The sequence below is a fragment of the Chelonoidis abingdonii genome, chromosome 2 (assembly GCF_003597395.2).
Source record: "Chelonoidis abingdonii isolate Lonesome George chromosome 2, CheloAbing_2.0, whole genome shotgun sequence".
NCBI classification, from domain to species: Eukaryota; Metazoa; Chordata; order Testudines; family Testudinidae; genus Chelonoidis; species Chelonoidis abingdonii.
In genome coordinates, this window is record NC_133770.1 from 252,885,884 (window position 1) to 252,908,240 (window position 22,357).

Here is a 22,357-nt window from a genome sequence, read left to right on the forward strand (position 1 = left end):
GGCAGAGGTGGATTGGTTGTGTAATTTCATAGGTTTTCAAAAAAAACCAAATTCCATCTGGCATCAGACTGACACCTACATGAATCAGAAGCAGATCTGGAATCTTTAGGTTCCCATAAAGACCTCTGCTACTTGAGCTAATGGTGTAACTGATAGCAATAGTAGGTTATCATCCTCTAAGTGGAAAAGTACTAGAGAGAGAGATGTGTGCCAGTGGAATTCACAAGTATATGCTACCAGCAGAGGAACGGTGAGACTCAAAAAACTTGGCTTCCATTCTAGGCTGTAAAGGGGAGTATGTCCTAGTAGTCACAGACCTATGTGTACACTCCCCCTATGCTGGAACCTTCTGTTCCATCTCCTTCAAGTCCCTGTTCCAGTCCTGTCTTTTCCTTACTGTTGTCTCCTGGTCCCAGTCCCATTTTCATTTCCCACACCATCTCAGTCGCCACTTTTCAGGATTGGGCTCCCTGTCAGTCTCAGTCTCCCTCCTGTACATTCCACTATCTGTTCTGAAGTGCACCAGATGTGACCAACTATAGCATACAATGTTCTGATTAGGGTAATGAAAGTAATCTTTGTAATTCCTCATAACAACTCTGATTCAGAGTGTATTATCTTGTGTGCAAGAATCAAACTAAGTTCAAACCAAAGATAAAGGTTTGGAATCACTGATGACCACAAAGTGGACACTCTTGGTCACCACTGCTACTTGAGAAATCTGCAGTGCATACCTACACAAGGCCAAGTAAGCAGCCTGTGAGGTGCTTGCTTGGCAAAGTTAACACAACTGAAAATAGCGTCTTATAGTGGGAAATGTGACGCAACCTTAATAATAGGTAGCGCTACCAGTCCTACCCGTAATATATAGATACTGATCCAAGATGGCAGTCTACTTAATTGTTAGGATTTTTTTCCCCTAAAATTAAACGTTTCTGGCTTGGTAGGTTGTGGTGCAAAAGTACTTTGTTAGAAGTGATTTGAATGAGGTAACTAACGGTAGAGCATACCATTTTTGAAGGTCACTTCAAACATAAGTGTCACTCTGAAAGAAATGCAGACATTTGTGAGAAGAGATTAGGGATAATAAGGTGGGGATCATTGGCTAACTGTAGGAGTGGAAAATAAAAAGAAACGAGGTCAAAGGTAAGAGCTGACATATTTAAAGGCAAGTAATTTGTAATCAAAATCTATTTGAAGTGAGTAGTGAAATATTCATCAAAACTTAACTTCTCAGGCATGTGATAATAGGATGAATACTTTTTAAAAGTCGGCATACATTGAAATGTAGCTTTTAGCCTTCTGGCAGGTCCATTGAGCTTCTTAACTTTTGGTATACATATTTTTATCAGTAATGAAATCCCAGCTGCTTTATTTTTATTTTTGTTTTTTGTTAGCTTCTCTCAGTGCCAAGTAAATATAAGCAACACAGGTTAAAATGAATCATCTTAGTGAGTAAAATGTAGCGGATCAGAACTGAGCAAAACTAAGAGTTTCACAGAAGAGAGAGTGTATTCTTTTATGTTTGTAAAGTGCTTAGCACTAGTTACTGCTATGTAAAGAACAAATAGAATTAATAACCAGAGCAGATCCTGTGTGCGTACAGATGCATATGCACGCACACACACTCAGAAAATAGGAATGACAGTAAAAGATTTCATTCAAAGAGTCAATTTCCAAAGTCTATTTAATTGCCCCTGGAGGAATCTCTTCCAGGAGCGTTTCAGTGATTGAGTTTTAAAAATCTTGTTTACATGCTGTGATATAGATAGATATATAAATTTCTAGATAGAGCAGGAGTACCTTAGGAGCATCAAGTGACAATTGGTTTTAAGCACCCATGCCAATGTAGCTTATGAAGAAATATTAGATGTTTCCTGTCAAGTTTACTGTTACATAAGAAAATAATATACCTACAAATTTACAACTTATGTAATTATAAAGAATCATTGCCAAACCAAATATCTATCAAAATGTTATTCGTTTCTTTATACTCACCATTGTATGGGTCTTTTTTGAAAAATCTAAGTGCTACTCTTGGTGGACAATTTTTTTTCATCTGCTATTTGTGTAACTTGTTTTCCGAAAGATTACTTGAGCCATGCAAAAATGAGTTGAAGCAATTGTCATTTAAACTTTTTTCTTCCTCCCCTCTATAGGCATTGTTTCATGGCAAATTTATTGACACGGGTTTTTCTCTGCCATTCTACAAGCGCATGCTAAGTAAGAAACTTACTATTAAAGATTTGGAATCTATTGATACTGAATTTTATAATTCCCTAATTTGGATAAGGTTTGTAGATTTTTTTTCAGATGTTATAGTTAAAAAAAAAAAAAAAAAAAAAAAAAAAGGTTAAATTTGTATATTTGTTTGATTTTTCTTTTGCTTGTTTCGTTCCACAGGGACAACAACATTGAAGAGTGTAATTTAGAAATGTACTTCTGTGTTGACATGGAACTTTTGGGAAAAGTTACTTCTCATGAATTGAAATCAGGAGGGTCAAATATCTTGGTAACTGAGGACAACAAAGAAGAATACATTGGGTAGGCAATTACAGTAACTCCTCACTTAAAGTCATCCTGGTTAACGTTGTTTTGTTGTACGTTGCTGATCAATTAGGGAACATGCTCATTTAAAGTTGCGCAATGCTCCCTTGTAACGTTGTTTGGCAGCCACCTGCTTTGTCCACTGCTTGCAGAAAGAGTAGCCCGTTGCAGCTAGCTGGTGGGGGCTTAGAACCCAGGTGGACTGGCAGCTCTCCTATCAGCTCCCCACTCCCCTAAGTTCCCTGTGCGGTAGCCTCCCAGCAGGCTATCAGTTGCCAGCAGTTCAGCTGTCCCTCCGCCCCCTCTGCCTTGCAGCTGCTCCCGGGAGCTTCCTGCTTTCTGTGCTGAGGACGCGGGGGGGAAGATGGGGACTAATGTCAGGGTGCTCCCCTGCTCCTGCCCCCCACTTACCCCATCTCCATACAGCAAGGGGGACACATGACAAGACTCAGGACAGAAGAAGCTTGCTGATAGCAGCTGCTGTCTCAACTTGCTGATCTACTTTAAAAGGCAATGTACTTAGAGTGGGTTAATGTACTTAAAGGGTCTCCCCTCCCTCCATTTGTGCTGCCTTGTAGAGTATGAGGCTACATTAACAACAATGTGCTAATCCTTGAGGGCTCAGCTGAGTGCTAGTTCATCATTTACCAGTAAGGCATTCCCTGGAAAATATCCCATCCTCTGACTTCACCATATCAACCAAGCTTCACAATCATCATTGCTGTGTACAGTATTAAATTGTTTGTTTAAAACTTATAATATAGTATTTTTTGTCTGGTGAAAAAAATTTCCCTGGAACCTAACCCTGCCCCCCTATTTGCATTAATTCTTAAGGGGAAATTGGATTTGTTTAACATCATTTCACTTAAAGACACATTTTTCAGGAACATGACTACAACATTAAGCGAGGAGTTACTTGTATAGGAGTTTAAAAGAATGCCAAATATTTTTTAATTTTCTTCTGTTGCTTTAGTCAGGCTTTATTTGGCAAATTTATGACTGTTTTTCACTACATATTTAAGAAGCAGAAGCCAGCCTGTTTGCTTTCTCCCCCTTCTTCTTTGTACAGTCTTGGAGAGCTTTGCTGAGTGGAGAGTTCACACGTGATAACTTTGTATAGCTTACTAAATGCCGCATTTTTTTTTTTAATTTCCTAGTCACTCATGACCTGAGTAGAGTAAAGTATAGAGTGCCTGGGTATATAACATGAACTGTATGCAAGTTGCATTAAAATAGACACATTTTGACAGTGAATTCACAGTGTTCTCTGACAGTAAAGAAATGTAAACACTTGAGCACTCCTGGATTCAAATCCAGGTTTAATAAAGCAATGTGCTCCAGTGGTTATAGATAAGGCTATGGTTTAGTCGTGGATATTTTAGTAAAAGTCATGGATGGGTCACGGGGCCGTGATTTTTTCTTGATTGCTCGTGACCCGTCCATGACTTATATTATAAATACCCCGACTAAATCTTGAGGGGGTGGGGCAACCTGGGGGCCAGCGGGGCCAGCGGGACCTGCTCCGGCTGCCCAGGGACCGCTGCCTAGGGCCACCTGAGCAGTGGCTGGTGTGACTGGCCCTGGGGCCGCCCCAATGGCTTGCTGCAGAGCCACTCCAGCAGCAGCCAATGTGGCTGTCCCTGCTACCACCTGAGCAGCTGGCCTTGGAGCCAGCTGCTTGGGTGGCCCTGGGTCAGCCACATTGGCCTCTGCAGAAGTCACGGAGGTCACAGAAAGTCACAGAATCCGTGACTTCCACAATCTCTGTGACAAACACAGAGCCCTAGTTATAGGCCCTTTTGCCCCTGTAACCCTTTCCTGTCTCTGTCCCTCTGTTCTTAGCTGCCCACCCAAGCTTCTGCTCTTCTCCTCCCTCTGATCCTATCCAAGCCCTCTTCCCCTGCTTCTATTAAATCTCCCCTACTTTAACTAACATCCCTCTCCTCCTCTTCACCTATTTGCCCCATCTGCTCCCCCCCCCAACATGTGTTCTCCTTCCTCTGACGCTGTGCCACCCATGTCTGCAGCTCCTTCTCTCCTTGTCCATCCATCTGTAGAACCCCCTACACCTCAAATTGTGCATTCCAGTTAGCTGTTGCTTCATTTTCCCACTCATTACCTGGATGCCAACACAGGGAGTACTAAGAGCACAGCACTGGCTCAGTTCCTGTACTCTGCTCAACAGCAACCCCCAGCAGCTGGGAGGAGCAGTTGCAGGGAAAATCCTGCTCAGTTCTGCAGTCCTGGGCTGGAGCACACTGTGCTGCTTTGTGGGAATGACACATGCGTAGTCTAGTCAGTCCAGCGCACACAGCAGACACACTAAAGAGATTTTTTTCTATCAAACTGACACGTCTCGGAGCATGTGTGAAATGAGATTTTTAGAGGTTCTTAACTTGGCTTAATTTAGCAAACTTTCATGGAGATAAGTCACCTCTGACAGCAGAGTGATTCCCCCCCCCCGCCCCGACTCCTGCTAGATATAAAATCCCTGCTCCAAAGCTTGACGTTTCTCAATTAAATGGTTGTATGTTTTTTAATTAACGTTGGCTAGACAATGGATTTCCCCCTAATCATTGTATTTGGAAAAGATAGACTATTTCAGCCCCCCCCCCCCCCCCCCAAAAAAAAAAAAAAAAAAAACAGCATGAGGCAGACATCCTGAATGGAATATGTCTACAGTTTGACTAAGTTAAAAGCAACTGAAAACAGGGTCTTATAATTGGAAGTGTTGGGCAGCCTGAGCTTCTGGGGAATTATCAGATCTGCCTATAATACTTTTTTTTTTGGCGGGGGGGGAGTATATTTTCATAATTAATGGAGACTGTCTGCACACCACGTTTATAGTTATTTTGAGGTAGCTCAAATGTTGTTTCTAAGCAGATGGATAGTGTCCTTTTCTATTAAGAGTTTTCATCCTGAAGAGTGGCAGCACAACACTTGAAACACTGATCGTTCAGATTGCAGACTAGCAGTAATATAGAGTATAACTTTGGATAGGGGAAGGAACTCAGGATCAAGATACTGCTCTGAAGTTAGTGTTTATAACCTTGTGGACCTGATTCTGCTCTGTTATACTGGTTTAAATCAGTAGTAACTCCATTGTAGTTTGTGGAGTTACACTAGTGTCAGAGGGAGAAGAATCAGACCCTAATATGTATAAAAGGGGTAATCTTCCCAGCACATTAATTATTTTTTCTAAAATTTCTTTTTTTTTCCCCAGCCTAATGGCAGAATGGCGTTTTTCTCGGGGAGTAAGAGAACAAACCAAAGCTTTCCTTGATGGTTTTAATGAAGTTGTTCCCCTTCAGTGGCTACAGTACTTTGATGAAAAGGAGTTGGAGGTGAGGATTTATATTGTTTTATGTCTTTTTTTTTTATTGTTAATATTTTGATATTCTTAGGAAGAATTGACTATATGGTATATGGATTGATTAATGAAAAGGTCATTATGAATCAGATATCCATAATGTAATGTTAAAATATAAATATATTTTCTATCAAATGGGATCAGGACCTCCAACTACTGCCACTAGATAGTGGTCTGATGAGGGAGGTGTCATAGCAAATAGCCAAAACTCAGTGGTTGCTAGATCCAGGGGCAGTGAATTAAGAGGATGTAATGAAAAGCTCTGCTCCATATTGGTAAGTCCCATGTTCAGCTATTCTTTTTTTTTACCTTCTTCCCAGTCTTCACACACTAAGCTCTTCTCCAATGAAGCAATATTTGAAAATGAGAAGGAGCTGGCTTCCTGGACCCTGCCAGTCACAGAATTCAGCTAGTTCTTCATTATATTTAAGTGGCATTTTCTTGGAGCAGACTGTGATGTCAAGGTAGAAAGTAGGAGCAAAAACATCACCCTTTATTCAACTTGGCGAGCAATCCTCAGCTGCTGCCTCCTCACCCCTGGACTTCTTTACCATTTGCCACTTCAACCCAGCACCTCCATCACCTCTAGTACCCAGCACCTCCCATCTAGCACAGAGCACCCACCCACCACCAGAAACTACTGCCATCAGGCATCAACCAGCCATGGTTGCTTGCCTTCATTCCAGCCAAACAGTCCTCTACAGACACAATGGAATCGGGGCTGTGGTATAAAAAGATTGTGGGAATGGATAATAAGAACCTACCTTGAGAACTGTTCAGAGGAGGGACTGTTCCTTCAATGTGTGTCTGTATAGCACCTAGTATAGTGGGCCCCTGATTCTTGAATAGTGTTCCCAAATGCTATTGCAGTACAAATAACAAATGGACATTACTAGTCAATAGGCTAATGGTTTTAGACAGGGAGGAAGGAGTGACATGCTCTTCTTTGAGTAGATGCAGCTGTGTATTTCATTTATGCGTGTGTACACCCAGTGCACCAGAGCTGGAGAATTTTGCTGAGCCTTACCCCTACGAGGTGGCGCTTGCATCTTGTGCTCATAGCCCCACCACGGGCTATATGAGGGAGCACCACCTCAACCCTCCTTAGTTCTTCGAGTGATCGCTCATGTGCATTCCACAGTAGGTGTGCGTGCTTGCCGCGTGCACCGTGCCAGAAGTGACCCCTGGAGTGACGGCACCATGGCGCGGTATAAGGGGTGCTGTGCGCTCCCCTCACCCCCAGTTCCTTCTTCCCGTCAGTGATGATGCTTCGGAACTGCTGTGTTCTATTTTTGTTGCTGTAGCCTTTCCCATTTGGACTGTTGTTTAGTTCTGTAGATAGTTAGTACCTGTAGTTTTAAAAGTAAAAAATATATAAATCTATAATAATAGTAAAGTAGAAGAGCTTCTAATAACTGCTCCCGGGTTGGGACATGCCCCTTGCCCTGGGCATTAAGTCATGCAGCATATGTAAACGGCCTATGCCTATAAATTACCTGCACACTAGTTGCTTACGCAGTCTTACACATCAGCGACTGCTGCAAAATTTGCAGATAGTTTAAGCCCCATACTAAGAAAGAGCGGGATGTACGGCTCTAAGTCATATTGATGGAGTTGGCCCTGACCCCAACACTGTTGCACCGTTCTGAATCAGCACCGAGCACTGAAGCATTGGTGCGCGGTGACCCAGTGGCGCCTTCCACCAGCCAGCACCACTCCCCATCCTTGGGACACTCTAAGACGATGAAGAAGCGATCATCTACGTCAAGACACTGGGACAAGGCTGGGGGCAAGCTTAGACCTGTGCTGGGCAGCTCTCAATCCCCCTCTGCCTCGTGGCCTCTGACTCAGAGCGGAGTCGCCCAGCCCACTCTGAGCCAACCTCCCCGGATGCCAGTGGCAACATACAGGTGGCCTCCACGCCGGAGGCCCTGCAGGGGGCTTGAGATGTAATGTCTCTTCCAGTATTGGGTGCTGCGATCCCAGCGGCATCCCAATCTAGAGGCAAACCAGCACTCAGACCACTGCAGTCACCACCTAGGCGGTACCGCTCATGGTCGCAGGAAGGATCCCAACTCTGCTGTTTGCTGACTGACTACCCCGCTCACAGCCCGCACCGGTCTTCGCCAATCCCCGTCTGATTGGCTGCATGTCAAGCAACAGGTACTCGAAGCACTGCTCTGCATCTAGGGAGCACAGGACTCAAGGTCAGAGCATGCCCAGCTGGGACTGGGAACGATGGCACTGGAGGTCGCCAATTCCGAGAAGCTGCCGTAGCCCCTCTCAGTACCGACGTCAACACGGCTCGCACTCTGTGTCTCGGTCAAGGTCCCCAGTACAGCATCGCTCCCACAGCCCCAGGCATAGATTGCTGGCAACCGGCCGCCGCAGATATACGCGACAGTACTCCCGCTCCTCTACACTGGACTATCTTGAGCCCAACCCCGCTCACGGCACCGCTTCTCATCCCCATCCCCATCACCGGATAGTGATCGTTTGTGCACCAGCCCAGCTTTCCCTTGGAGCCGGCAGTCAGTGGCCCAGATGAGCCCACTCTGGTGCTGCAGCAAATGCAATGGCACCAGACTGCCTGGCCAGCGCCCTGGTATCAGTGGACCCCAGGGGCCCCGACGCAAACCCCACAGGTAGCTGGGGTCTCAGACACTGTCAGCTTCCCTCTCTCAACCCCCCAGGTCAACTGAGCGCTCCTCCCTGGCCCCGCATTCAGAAGAGGACCAGGCGCTGGGGACTGCGGCACCAGTGGAAACACAAAGCACCGCACCTCCATTCTCATCCTCCCCAGATAGGCCATCATGGCAGCGCCGCCTCCTCTGGTTCCCCAGAAGGACGCAGAAGCCCACCAGGAACTCCTGAAAAGGGTGGCCTTAAACCTCAGTTTACAGGCTGAAGAGGTGGAGGAGCCATTGGACTCCCTCTTTGATGTCCTCTGAGTCACAGCGCCGGCTAAGGTGGCCCTCCCTCTCCGTGAAGGGGTGCCAAAAATCTCCACTGTCCTGTGGGAGACCCAGTCTTCCTTAACCCCCATCTCTAAGAGAGCAGAGCGGATATATTTCGTGCCCGTTGGGCACAAATATATCTCTACATTCACCCTGCCCCCAACTCCCTGGTGGTTGAGGCAGTCACCCACAAGGAGCACCAAGGCCAGCCTGATTCCAGTAAGGACTCGAGGAGGCTGGACTCATTTGGTAGAAAGCTTTATTCTTCTTCAAGCTTTCGGCTGAGGGTGGCAGACCACCAAGCCCTGCTGGGCAGATACGGGGCCCAATGCCAAAGTTTATGAACTCTCTCCAGGAAGTGATAGGAAGGAGTATAAGGCCCTGGTGGAGGAGGGCACCGTTCCTGTCGGAGCAGCCCTTCAAGCAGCCTCAGATGCAGCAGAAATGGCAGCAAGAACCCTGGCCTCTGCGGTGTCCATGCAGAGAGCGTTGTGGCTCCTCTTGTCCGGGCTGTCCAACAAGGCACAGAGCTCCCTGCAGGACCTCTCCTTCGATGGAAAGGCCCTGCTTGCGGAGCAAACGGACATAAAATTACATGGTCTCAAGGACTCTCACACGACCTTAAAGACTCTTGGCCTCTATGTCCCGGCCCTAGCCAGAACCAGGTTCAAGTTTCAACAGGCCCCCAGCCAAGCCGCCCACTCCCGACATGAACCTTCTTTCAGAAAATCTAGAACCAATAGGAAGTGTCCACAGTGGCAATCTCAGTTTGCTCCCCAGCCTGGCCCATCTAAGGGCAGGCAGGCAGATAAGCGCCCATTTTGATGGGATGCCCGGGGACAACTTACCAGTCTGCACCAGGGATCTGCCCACCCTACCCTTCCTCAACTGTTTCTACGCATTCCTCCCGGACTGGTCACTGCTGACCTCAGACTGCTGGGTCTTCAACACCATCTTCCAGGGCTATATTCTCTAATTTCTTTCTACCCCACCCCACCCACCCATCCTCTCTCCCCATCCTTCTTCAGGGACTCCTCTCACAAGAGCCTCTTCGGGCAAGAGGTGAGGCAGCTCCTTCACCTGGGAGGTAGTGCCTGTGGAGTTCTGATACAAAAGGTACTACTCTATTTCCTTATCCCAAAGGCCAAAGGGGGCCTCGCCCATTTTGGACCAGTGAGGTCTAAACCAGTACATGGCAAAACTCAAGTTCCACATGGTCTCCCTGGCCTCCATTATTCCCTCTCTGGTACTGCGAAGTTGTGGCGGAAACTCTGTTTTGTCCTGAGCAGGGACTTGAAGGCTTTTACTCCAATCTGGTCCCAAATTCTGTGATTGTAATTATGGTGAATGATAGAGACCAGCAGGGCAAATTTAAGTCCACACCTAAGGGCAAGGACTCTAAAATGATGGACTTAGTGGTTAGGAAGATCTACACCTTCTCCTCCCTGAAAATGCAGATTACAAACCAGCAGGCATTGTCCAAATACAACCTTGTAACGATGGTGTTTTAAGTTTGCTGACCAACTGCCCAACACCAGCAGAAAGGTATTTCAGACATCCATCACAAAGGGCAGCTTGGTGGCCAAGACATTGTTGCAATCTGCACAAAACATCGTAGACGCTTCGGTCAGAGTTATGGCCTCTATGGAGACCACGAAGAAGGTGCCCTGATGGCAGAATTCAGGCTCTGCTCCTGATGTGCACCATACTACTGAGGATTTGCCCTTTGAAGGCTGGATGCTATTTTCGGACAATGCAGCCGAGACTCTGCATTCCTTCAAGAATTCTAGGTTGCCTTACATCCCTTGGGAGTGTATATACTGGCAGTGCAAAGGCATCACATGGTGGCCAATAGAAGCAGCAATACTGTCAGCAATGCATCTTTGAACAGCCTTTTCCTCCCTCAAGTGAGCAGGAACCCAGAAAGGTGCGTAGGTCCCAGAATAGGAGGCATTTGGTTCGGAGTTTGGCCAGTCAACATGCCTTCCCACAGGATCTCCTAAGTGCCCATTTTGACTCCTTTTTTTCAGAGTAGTCATCCAGTCGTCACTCCCTTTACCCCACTTCTGTTTTAGGATAGGTTGGCTGGCTTTTATGGGGCTCAGTCACAACCAACAGCTACGTCTTTAGCATTATTAGATCATGCTAGGCTATCCCGTTCCTCTCCATTCCTCATTCCCTCCATCCCTGTTCAGAGACACTTCTCACGAGATAGTGCTTGAGCAGGGCCACTCTCTACTGGTTTTGGTGGAGGAAGTTCCTCCAGAACACTGGCATCAGGGTTTCTATTCCCAGTACTTTCTGATTCCCAAATCCAAAGGAGAGGTAAGACCCATTCTTGACCTTCATAGTCTCAACAAATATATCAGGTATGTGAGGTTTTGAATGGTTTTGAATGTGTCCTCCCCACATTGTTTCAGAATGACTATTTTGCTGCCTTGGACCTTCAGAATGCCTGATTTCATGTGGCGATTTTGTTGAGCCACAAAACATTCCTCCAATTCATTGTGGCGGAGTGCCATTTTCAATACATGGTGCTGCCTTTTGGTCACTGACCTCTCCCTGATGGGCTGGGGAGCACATCTGAGGTTGCTGAAAGTTCAGGGTCTATGGTTAGAGCAGGAGGCCTCTCTGCATATTAACATAGTGCAGCTTCAGGCCATATGTGAGGCTTGCTGGGCGTTTCTGAACCACATCAGAGGTCAGTGGTTCATGTACTTACCAACAATATCACTCTGATATATTATGTGAACAGGCCAAGGGTAACTCACTTCAGGATGCTCTGCCAAGAGGTGATCAGGTTGTTGTAGTTCTGCCTTGAGGAGAGTATCACCCTGATGGCTGATTACTTGCTTGGGGCCCAAAATTATCTCGCAGGAATTTTTCCCTGACTCACAAGTGGTCCCTGAAGATGAGTGTGTTGCAGGTCATCTTTGCAGCTTGGGGCATTCCGACAATCAGCGTGTTTGCTACAAGGGACAATAGGAAATGCTGTCCTCCTCAGTCCAGACTCCCTGACCAACACCTTCCATCTCAGGTGGCAGTCAGTTCTTCTGTACCCTTTTCCTCTAATACTGATAATTCCAAAATTCATCCTCAAGCTGAAAGTGGATTGGAACAAGCTTATCTCTCACTGAGGCAGTGTTCATTCTCTGACCTTCCCACGCTGTCAGTTCAGCCTCTCATATCCCTTCCTTGTCATCCATGTACAGTCGTGGTTGCACCTTGCATCTTGCATTCAGCTCCCTGCATCTCACTGGTGGCTGCTCTGTGGTTGAATGAAGAGGAAGTGTGTTATCAGTGGCCATTCAACAAGTAGTACTCAAAAGTAGAAAGCCCTCTACCAGAATCACCTATTCTGCAAAAAGAATTGGCCTGCAGAGTTCAGCTGATGCTGACCTCTATCCAGGACATCTTGGAGTACTTGCTGCATCTTTGGTCACTGGGCCTTGCATTTAGCTCAGCGAGTGTGCTACGAGTGGCGATTTTCAAAATTTCATCCCCCCATTCATGGAAGATCTTTTTTTTTTTTCCAGTGTCGTGGTAACAAGATTCTTAAAAGGGCTTCTTTGTCTCCATTCTCCGGTCAAAGAGCCAGTTCCTCTGTGTGAGTGGAGTAGTTGTGACCTGGCTCATGGGGATGCAATTTGTCCACATCCTTTCTATAGTGGGAGGCCCAAAACTGGACTCAGTATTCCAGATGTGGCCTCACCAGTGCCGAATAGAGGGGAATAATCACTTTCCTCCATCTGCTGGCAATGGTCCTACTAATGCAGCCAAATATGCCGTTTGCCTTCTTGGCAACAAGGGCACACTGTTGATTCATATCCAGCTTCTTGTCCACTGTAATCCCCAGGTCGTCTTCTGCAGAGGTGCCACTTAGCCAGTCAGTCCCCTTCCTGTAGTAGTGCATGGGATTCTTCTGTCCTAAGTGCAGGACTCTGCACTTATTCTTGTGAACCTCATCAGATTTCTTTTGGCCCAATCCTCTAATTTGTCTCGGTCCCCCTGTATCCTATCCCTATCCTCCAGCATATCTCTCTCCCCAGTTTAGTGTCATCTGAGAACTTGCTGAGGGAACAATCCATCCCATCATTCAGATCCTTAATGAAGATGTTGAACAAAACCAGCCCCAGGACAGACCCCTGGGGCACTGCGCTTGATACTGGCTACCATCTAGACATGGAGCAGTTGTTCACTACCCGTTGAACCTGACGATCTAGCCAGCTTTCTATCAGAGAGGTAGCCATGTTCGTCTGGATCTGTAAAAAGTGACAAAGAGTCCTGTGGCACCTTATAGACTAAGAAACATATTGGAGCATAAGTTTTCAGGGGTGAATACCCATTTCGTCAGATGTATGTGGTGGAAATTTCCAGAGGTAGGTGGAAGTATGCAGGCAAGAATCAGTCTAGAGATAACGAGGTTAGTTTAGTCAGGGAGGATGAGGCCCTGATCTAGCATATTCCCTTAAGCATATTCTCACCAGCAACCTCACACTGCGCCATAGTAACTAACTCAGGAACCAATCCATGCAACAAACCTTGATGCCAACTCTGCCCACATATTTACACCAGAGACGACACCACAGGACCTAACCAGATCAGCCACAACATCATCAGTTCATTCACCTGCACATCCACCAATGTAATGTATGCCATCATGTGCCTGCAATGCCCCTCTCCTACGTACATCAGCCAAAGTGGACAATCTCTTCATAAAAGGATAAATGGACACAAGTCAGATATTAGGAATGGCAGTATACAAAAACCTGTGGCAGAATTGTTCAACCTCCCTGGACACACAATAGCAGATTTAAAGGTAGCAATTCTGCAGCAAAAAAACTTCATGACCACATGTGTCTGACGAAGTGGGTATTCACCCATGAAAGCTTATGCTCCAATACATCTGTTAGTCTATAAGGTGCCACAGGACTCTGTCACTTTTAGCCAGCTTTCAGCCAATTCAAGATCCCTCCCAGCTTATCGTCCATTCAGCCCAATCCTTGCTGGCAAATGAAGAGTACTGATGTGGGAGAGCTGTATCACAGCTTTGGCTATAAAGTTCAAAGATATTTATTGTTCCACTTGCTTTCCCATCTCCATATACGAGCCAGTTTATCTTATTAGGACATCAGACTTTGTAAGGTCAATGATCTTTTGCCCGATTGGTGCGATTTCCATTATCGACTTGTCCTGCATCAACCTTCCTCTCAGAAATCAAGTTGCTTCAATGTTAGATTCCTTAGGACCAGCTCATCCTATTATTCCATGGGAACCTGGAGGTGAGGCTGACTGATCCTTGTAGTTCACCGGGCCTCTTCCTTCTGTCCCATTGATTAAATGGGCACTTACTTTGGACTATTTTCCCATCATCTGCCAGGACTCCTCCAATATGGTCAATGTTTCAAAAGATAATGGCCAATAGGCTCTCAGCAATCACAAATCTAACTCCCTCAGCACCCTCAGATGCATTAGATCCACGCCCATGGACTGTGCATGTCCAGACTTTTCTAATAGGTCTTACCTGTTCTTTTCAACCCTGAGTCTGCTCATCTCCTCCCATACTGTGTGTCCAGTGGCATGCAGTCTGGAGCTGACCTGTCTGTGAGACTGAGGCAAAAAAGTATTTGAATACTTCAGCTTTTCTACAATCATCTGTCCAGGTTGCTCCCCCATTCAATAAGAGTCCCAAACACTTTCCCTGACCACCTTTTGTTGCCTAACTACCTGAACACTGATATCGCTTCTGTTGGTGGAAAATTGACCACATGGTTGGGATTTTGAATCATCAGCGAGGCTTCTTTTTTCATACAAGCATATGCAGGGAGAGTCAGCATGGCCCACCGGCAAGAAGAGCGAAAACTCTCTGCCTTCATAAATTTCTAGGCCAGCTTTATAGAAGATAAAACACAGACAAAATTTACACACATTACTTATGTATTAATTACTTATTTGTAATACATTGCAAATGATTGATTATATAAACAAGAGAGCAAAAACAGTTGTCTTCATCCCACTAACGCCTCGCCACTCCTCCGCCCCTCCCCTATTTCTTTTGCAGTCAGTAACCTTTCTAACACAACTATTGTTGTTATATATTTCATAAGCCTGGCCATTGCAACTTATGCTACTTGGGGACTTTATCACTCTACCCCTTATGTCCTTTATACACACAAAGCCATTGTTCCATTTTGGGAACTTTCCACTGTGACTCCTTTTACCTCTTGACACACACAAGCAACTTTCCTTCATTCTTTCATCACTCTGTCCCCCTCCTCTCTTCCCCTTATACACAGAGACAAGCTGAACCAAAGTTCAACACAGCCTAGAAACAAGCTTATCCAAAGTTTAGGCCTAAAAGCCTGGCCAAAGTTGTAAGCCCACCGTTTTTTCCCTCACAGCTTCCATTGAATTTAGTGATAGTATTATGTGCTGAACAGCTCACAGCATTGAGCCCCCAGTGAGTGTACTCTTCAGAGCATTTAACAAACAAGAACTAATAAAGCCTTATGGTGCCCTATAAGGTAAGTAAAGGGTAGAGAAGCATTGGATTAGAATGCAGGAGTTCTTGGTTCTGTGTTCAGACCAAGCCTTTTGTCTCTTCTTCATTGTGCCGATGTCTTTCATCTAGAGCACATAATCATTAAAAGTTAGTACAGTGCATCTATAATGATATGATGAAACAGTAGTCAAATGGTTGTTTATTTTCCAGGTTATGCTCTGTGGCATGCAAGAGGTTGATTTAGCAGATTGGCAAAGGAACACCGTTTATCGTCATTATACAAGAACTAGCAAGCAGATCATATGGTTCTGGCAGGTATGATGCTCATAAAATTTTATTTTTATGTTCTCTTTTAGACAAAAGCCATGGAAACAGCTATATTCTTGTTCAGACCTGTTCAAAACTCTTGCCTTTTTTATTATTGTTAGAAAAGGAATAAATATTTTCAGAGACTTTCTTGGTATGCTATTCTAATGTATTAATCTCCATTTTAGACTATTTTACTTCTGGTATGTGCATGAGAGTTTTTTTTAAACCTCTCATAATTTCTGTCTGATTCTCTACTTTAGATAGTGGTTTTATGGCTGGGATGAAGGAACATAAGCTGTGTCCAGGCTTCCAGTTTTCAGTTCCTCCCTCTCCCAACCATCCCTGAGTATTGAAAGAGGGATTATTAGTTACTTTTATAAATTGTTTGGGGAATTATCCACATAGGTTTTGGGGGGTAATAGTTTGTTCTTATTTTCTGTATGATATGTTACTTTTTAGGTTTTATTGTTACACTGTAGTAAAAACTGAAGATCTTGTATGTTTAGTATTAGTTAACAGTAGTCTTCGTTAAATGTCTGCATTTAACAGACCAATGTATCTGACAGTTACTTCTTATGTCAAGAATAGGATAAACTGTGTTGGTTTTTTTAGATTGTGGTAACTGTTGAAAAATATTGACATTTGTAATCATGACTGCTGTAAAGTTATGTTCAGGTTTGTGCCTGTCTTAGATTGTGAAGAAAAGAGAAATATCTTATACTCTCCAAAAATTTACCCAGAATTCACCCAGAAGATTAAAAACAGCAGTCACAGCCAATACATTTTCTGCTGTATTATATATCATGTTGGCTTAGTGATCTGCTTAAGAATGCTATCTTAAACCAGCAGGAAAAGTCAGACATCCTCAATCCTTAAAGACTGATTTGAAATATTTAGAGTGATCCACGGGCCGGTGATTCATCTGCTACAAATTTGTGAATTTACAAGAAACTAAGTATTGAAAGATTCCTAGCAAATGGTAAAATAACTGAATAGTGTTTCAACATTTACAGAGCACTGATATCTTTCAGTTGCACGTCTCTAAGAAAGTCAAGATTAAAGTAATACCTATGCCATCCTACTCTCACAAGAAAAAAAAGTACGTTTACTTTATCCCCCTCCTAAGTCATAAAGGCTTCTTGGCTCGGATTCTCCAGTCTACTAAGGCCACTTTGTATCATGTAAGCCTTAAAGTGACCAGAGATGGCCAGCAGAGAATTCTCCTTCTGCCGGGGAACTTCCAATTGGGAGGAAAGGTGTTGGAAGTGTTTCTACTATCTTCTACACCAGCTGTACCCCATCTTTCCTTCTCTGGTCATAATAGGTGATAGGAAGCATGTTGGGACATTCTGTGAACATGGGAGAGGGGGAAGGGGCATGGTGGACTGAAGCTCCACTACACCTGATCCTTCATTGTTGTGACAATTCTAAGGGACCGTATGCCAGTAGTGTCAGAGAAAGCTTCTCCTGTGGAGATCTAACTTGTTAGAGATTGGTGAGTAAAGATTATTAGGTGCAACTGCATCATTGAAACCCACCTCTTGACTGCAGTTGAGCTTCTTGCAGGCAGAGTGGAGAATTTTCACCATTATGATTTAGACTTTGAGAAGTAGCCCAGTCTGGGATGGTCTATAAACTACATTTAGTTAATATGTGGTCTTCAGCACTACACATGTTCAGTGTTTTGATAGTAGAAGCCTTCATAGCTCCAATAAGAATGGGGAAAGATGTACTGAGTTCTCCCTTGGCAAGACAGGTAAGGAATCTTCTGTCTTTGGACCCTGAGGGGAGAGACCTGTTGGCCTGGACTTTGCAGGCTAGTGTTAGAAAAGGGGATTATGGAGGCTATATTTCAGGAGTGGAGGTAAAGCTGTTTAACAAGAGGAAAAAATGGTCAATGAAAAAATAAGAAGTTGGGATAAAAGGAGAGGCAATTCTGAAGGGGAAGTTGATGATGGGGAGAAAAATAAAAAGCAAGATTAGAAAAGTAAAAATGCCTGGAAAAGAGAGTGAAGGTGAGGTAAAAATGATTGTTATGGGGAGGGGAATCTAAAGAAATAAAAAATTGAGTTATAACACTAAGACAAGGAAGGCTAGATCAAAATACAGAAGGAAAGGAAGAAAAGTGAAATATAAGAATAGGGAATGAAGGAAAAACAAAACCAAATAGTAAGCTCATTATTTTATTGAACGTTTGTAGATAAAAGGTTATGATAAAAATATTATGTAAAACACATTCTGTTCATGGCTTTCCTAATTTGGAATTAATGGCCTTGTGATCATGGCCTTGTGACTCAGGAGGTACACCCATTAACAATTCAGATTCTTAGCTTCTGCTTTTTACATTCTCACCCATCAGAGAAGGGGCTCTGGGATCATTTGCTAGACTCAGAAGCTCCCAGGCTTTGCTCAGGATGGTAACTCATGCAAAGGAACCCAGGAGATGAAGACTGTGCCTTAGCTGCAAAGAAGGCTGCAGCAGGATCATCTTCACTGTTGGGAGAGCAGGCAACCATCAAATTTGCAGTCCCCACTGTGTCACCAGGGAGGATGATCAGCTGATGTAGGAAGCAGTGCTGAGGGTGGAGTCCAACCTCCCAAGTCACATGCATGTAAAGGATGCAGGGGAACCCTTTTTTGGACTCTTGTGAAAGAGGCTGCTCACCTGAGCGTATGAAGAGGAATAGCATTGGCTTCTTGCCACACTGTCCACAACTCCCATTAGCATTACTCTTCCTATCTTTGAGTGATTGATTATTTTTGAAAACTCATGGAAGAGGAGAGAGATTCTGGACTGAAAGAGGAAAAATATAGTGCCAATCTATGAAAAAGGGGAGTAAGGACAACTTAAGGAATTACAAACCAGTCAGCTTAACTTCAGTACCCCGAAAGCAAATGGAGCAAATAATCAAGCAATTGGTTTGCAAACACCTAGAAGATAATAAAGTAATTGCCATCACCATCAATTTGTCAGGAACAAATACTGTCAAACCAAGCTAATAGCTTTCTTTGACAGGGTAACAAACCTTGTGGATGTGGGGAAGCAGTAGATGTGGTATATGTTGACTTTAATAAGGCTTTTGGTACTATCTCGCATGACCTTCTGATAAACAAACTAGGGAAATATGGCCTAGAAGGAGCTAGGTGGGTGCCTAACTGGTTGGAAAATCATTCCCAGAGAGTAGTTATTAGTGGTTCACAGTTAAGCTGGAAAGGTATATTGATTGGGGTCCTGCAGGGATCAGTCCTGGGTCTGGTTTTGTTCAATATCTTTGTAAAGTGCTTTTTGAGATAGGGTTAAAATTCAAAATGATCTGGACAAACTGGAGAAATGGTCTGAAGTAAATAGGATGAAATTCAATAAGGACAAATACAAAATACTCGACTTAGGAAGGAACAATCATTTGCACGCACACAAAATGGGAAATGACTGTGTAGGACAGAGTATTGCGGAAAGGATTATAGTGGATCGCAAGTTAAATGAGTCAACAGTGTGACTCTATTGCAAAAAAGTGGATATCATTCTAGGATGTATCAGCAAGAGTGTTGTAAGCAACTGGACTTTGATAAGAGTACCTGGAGTACTGGGTCCAGTTTTGGGCACCAAATTTCAGGAAAGGTGTGGAGAAATTGGAGAAAGTCCAGAGGAGAGGAACAAAAATGATTAAAAATCTAGAAAACATTTGTTCAGTCTGGAGAAGAGAAGACTGAGGGAAGACATAAGCTTTCAAGTATGTAAAAGGTTATTACAGGAAAGAGGATGAAAAAATGTTCTCCTTAACCTCTAAGGATAGGACAAGAAGCAATGGGCTTAAATTGAAGCAAGGGAGGTTTAGATCAGACATTAAGATAAATTTCCTAATTGTTTGGGTAGTTAAGCACTGGAACAAATTGTCTAGGAAGGTTGTGTAAAAACAGGTTAGACAAACATGTATCCGGCGAGGTCTAGTTATTAGTCCTATGTTGAGTGCAGGAGACTGGACTACTGAGATCCCTTCCAGTCCTACACTCCTATGATTATTTTTCACTGCTAGTTATCTCCAACATATGCATTCTCTTTATGATCTCACACAGCTTTTTGGTAGCTCATCAAACCACTAGGGAGCTGATCTAGAAGAGCCCTCATCCCAAGCGCTTTTAAGAATCATAGAATATCAGGGTTGGAAGGGACCTCAAGAGGTCATCTAGTCCAACTCCCCGCTCAAAGCAGGAACAACCCCCAACTATTTTTTTTTTTTTTTGGATCCCTCAAGGATTGAACTTACAACCTTGGGTTAAGTAGGCCAATGCTCAAACCATTGAGCTATCCCTCCCCCCAGTAGTAGAACTTTTAAACTCTGAGAGAGAGCGGAACCTTGAAGGAAGAATGAGGCTTCTCAGCAATGCTAAGGTGGGAGAATGCATTTCTGAGAGTGGGCTCCTCTTTCTGCTCCAGATTAGGCAATTTTGTATTAAGCACTCTAGCACCCTTCAATACCAGACTCTTCTGACAACAAAAAGAAAGTCTCCAAAGACATGGCTCTTCAAAGTCAAGGAAGAACAAGGCATTCTTTCCTGTCCATCGGGACATTAATGAAATATTGGGATCAGACAGACACCAAAATCACCCTTCCTTAAGTCATGCATAAGACTATAAATATAAATTTATAAAGGAACACCATGAATCTTGGAGTCTTGCTTCATATTGCCCCGCTATACCTTTGCCTAGCAGCAGTGGGACAGCATATCCTTTTGGATCCAAACAGAAGAAAGCTATAGAAATAATTTAAGAAAATAAATTGTTGTTACTAATTAACTAAATTAATAAATGATTCTCTTAAAAAAATAGTATGGGGAAATAAAGTGTTAGATGTACCGCCCATAGCCTTGCTCACTGCACTAGCATGACTAGGGACAGCTGCCAGTGAGCCTGGTGCCCGCCCTAATGGGCGGGGCTGGAGGTGGGCTTAGGGTCGGTACAGCCACACTGGAGGAACTGCTGGCATGAGGTGCTGGCTCCTTGGGGTTGCTTTCGCCGCTGCGGTTCCCGGTGGAGCCTGCAGCTCCGTATATACCAATTTATTTCTGCGGATATGAATTTTCTATCCGTGCAGAGCTCTGTTGAGCACCACTGTGCACTTATCAGAGATTTTCATTGAGCTGTCATTAACTATGACTTTTTTCTGACTAGTTAGTTAATTTAGAATCCAGCAACATATACACATAGTTCGAATATGCATTATTTTGCATTTATCATGAGAGAGTTTCATATGCTGTCATGCTGCAAAGTCCACCTACCTTTGTGTCTCTAGAATTCTTCTCATCTATAATTGGTCTTCAGTGACCTATATAATTTTATTTAATCTGCAAATATTGCAACTTCACTGTTCAAGTCAACAAAGATGTCATAGATGTTCTCCATCTGCAATAGCTGTTCATGACAAAGTTCAAAATGTGCAATCTGAGATATTTAGCATGAGATATATGCTCAATCTCTCATACAAGGTAGCCATTTCTGGTAGAGATAACCTCAGCCAGGGGGGCGTCTGAGCTCAAGACCCTGACTTCAGAGCCTCCTTTCACTGTGTTCCATATGGGCAAGGTCTAGCTTAGGCCTCACGTGGCTTTCCTCCTGAAACTTGTTTCCCAGTTTCACATCAACCAGCACTCGAAGAAGGAAAAACGGTTACTCACCTTCTTGTAACTGTTGTTCTTCTAAATATGTTGTTCACGTCCAGTCCAATACCCACCCTCCTACCTCTCTGTTGGAGTAGCCAGCAAGGAGGAACTGAGGGGGTGGTTGGTTGGTAGAGCTCTGTATTGAGCGCCATGAAGGCATGTCTCCAGGAGGCTCCCAGTGCAACCCAACAGATGCTGCTAGGGGAAAAGTTTTCTGGCTGCCGTGCACACATGCATGCACCTGATTGGAATGGACATGAACAACACATCTCAAAGAACAACAGTTACGAGAAGGTGAGTAACCGTTTTTTCAGCAGGTCAAAGACAGTGTAGATATCCCTTTCAGCCCAACTCCCTGTGTATCACATGCATTCAGAACCACCTAAATTGACATGTAGATTCCAGAAAAGAGAACCATCCACTACCAAAATGACCACTACTCAGTTTTCCTCATCAAGTAGGCATCCATTTTTATTTTTGGTCGAGGGTCAAGAACTGTGCTGCTATCAGGACCTAAAGCTGTATTATTTTGCTCACTCTCTCCCACCGTTTGGGAATCATCTCTCCCATTTCCGATCCTCATGTGAGCAGATTTCTTCAGACAGATGGGATTTGGAAGTCTTAACATGGGGCTATTCTATCCACATCACCTCCGTTCCCCTGTCCCTTTTCAGGGTCCCATCTCACAAACATTGTCAGTCTGAGACAGGAAGTCCTATCCCTTCTTCACATAGGAGCCAAGTACCTGCCCAGCACCAAGGGAAGGGGTTCTATTCCAAATACTTTCTGGTTCCCAAAAAAGAAGGGCAGATAGAGACCCATTTTAGGTCTCAGGCCATTAAACATTTTCATAAAAATACAAAAGTTCAGGATAGTGACAATTGCAGATATACTACCATCTCTAAATCTTGGGGACATGTTTCCGTTGACCTTCAGGATGCTTATTTTCATATCACAATGTATCCATCTCACAAGAGGTTTCTGCACTTTGTGGTCAGCCAGGAACATTTTCAA

The 22,357-nt window shown here is 44.2% G+C and overlaps 1 protein-coding gene across 3 annotated transcripts in view; it reads left to right on the forward strand.

The window, feature by feature from the left end:
- WWP1 (WW domain containing E3 ubiquitin protein ligase 1) overlaps positions 1-22,357 on the forward strand; it is a 161,174-nt gene that overhangs the window by 128,319 nt on the left and 10,498 nt on the right. For all 3 annotated transcript variants that reach the window (XM_032786385.2, XM_032786365.2, XM_032786375.2), the window contains exons 18-21: positions 2,160-2,293; positions 2,404-2,544; positions 5,771-5,891; positions 15,587-15,691. In XM_032786385.2, coding sequence (XP_032642276.1) covers positions 2,160-2,293; positions 2,404-2,544; positions 5,771-5,891; positions 15,587-15,691 — 501 coding nt within the window. The remainder of the gene's footprint in view (positions 1-2,159; positions 2,294-2,403; positions 2,545-5,770; positions 5,892-15,586; positions 15,692-22,357) is intronic.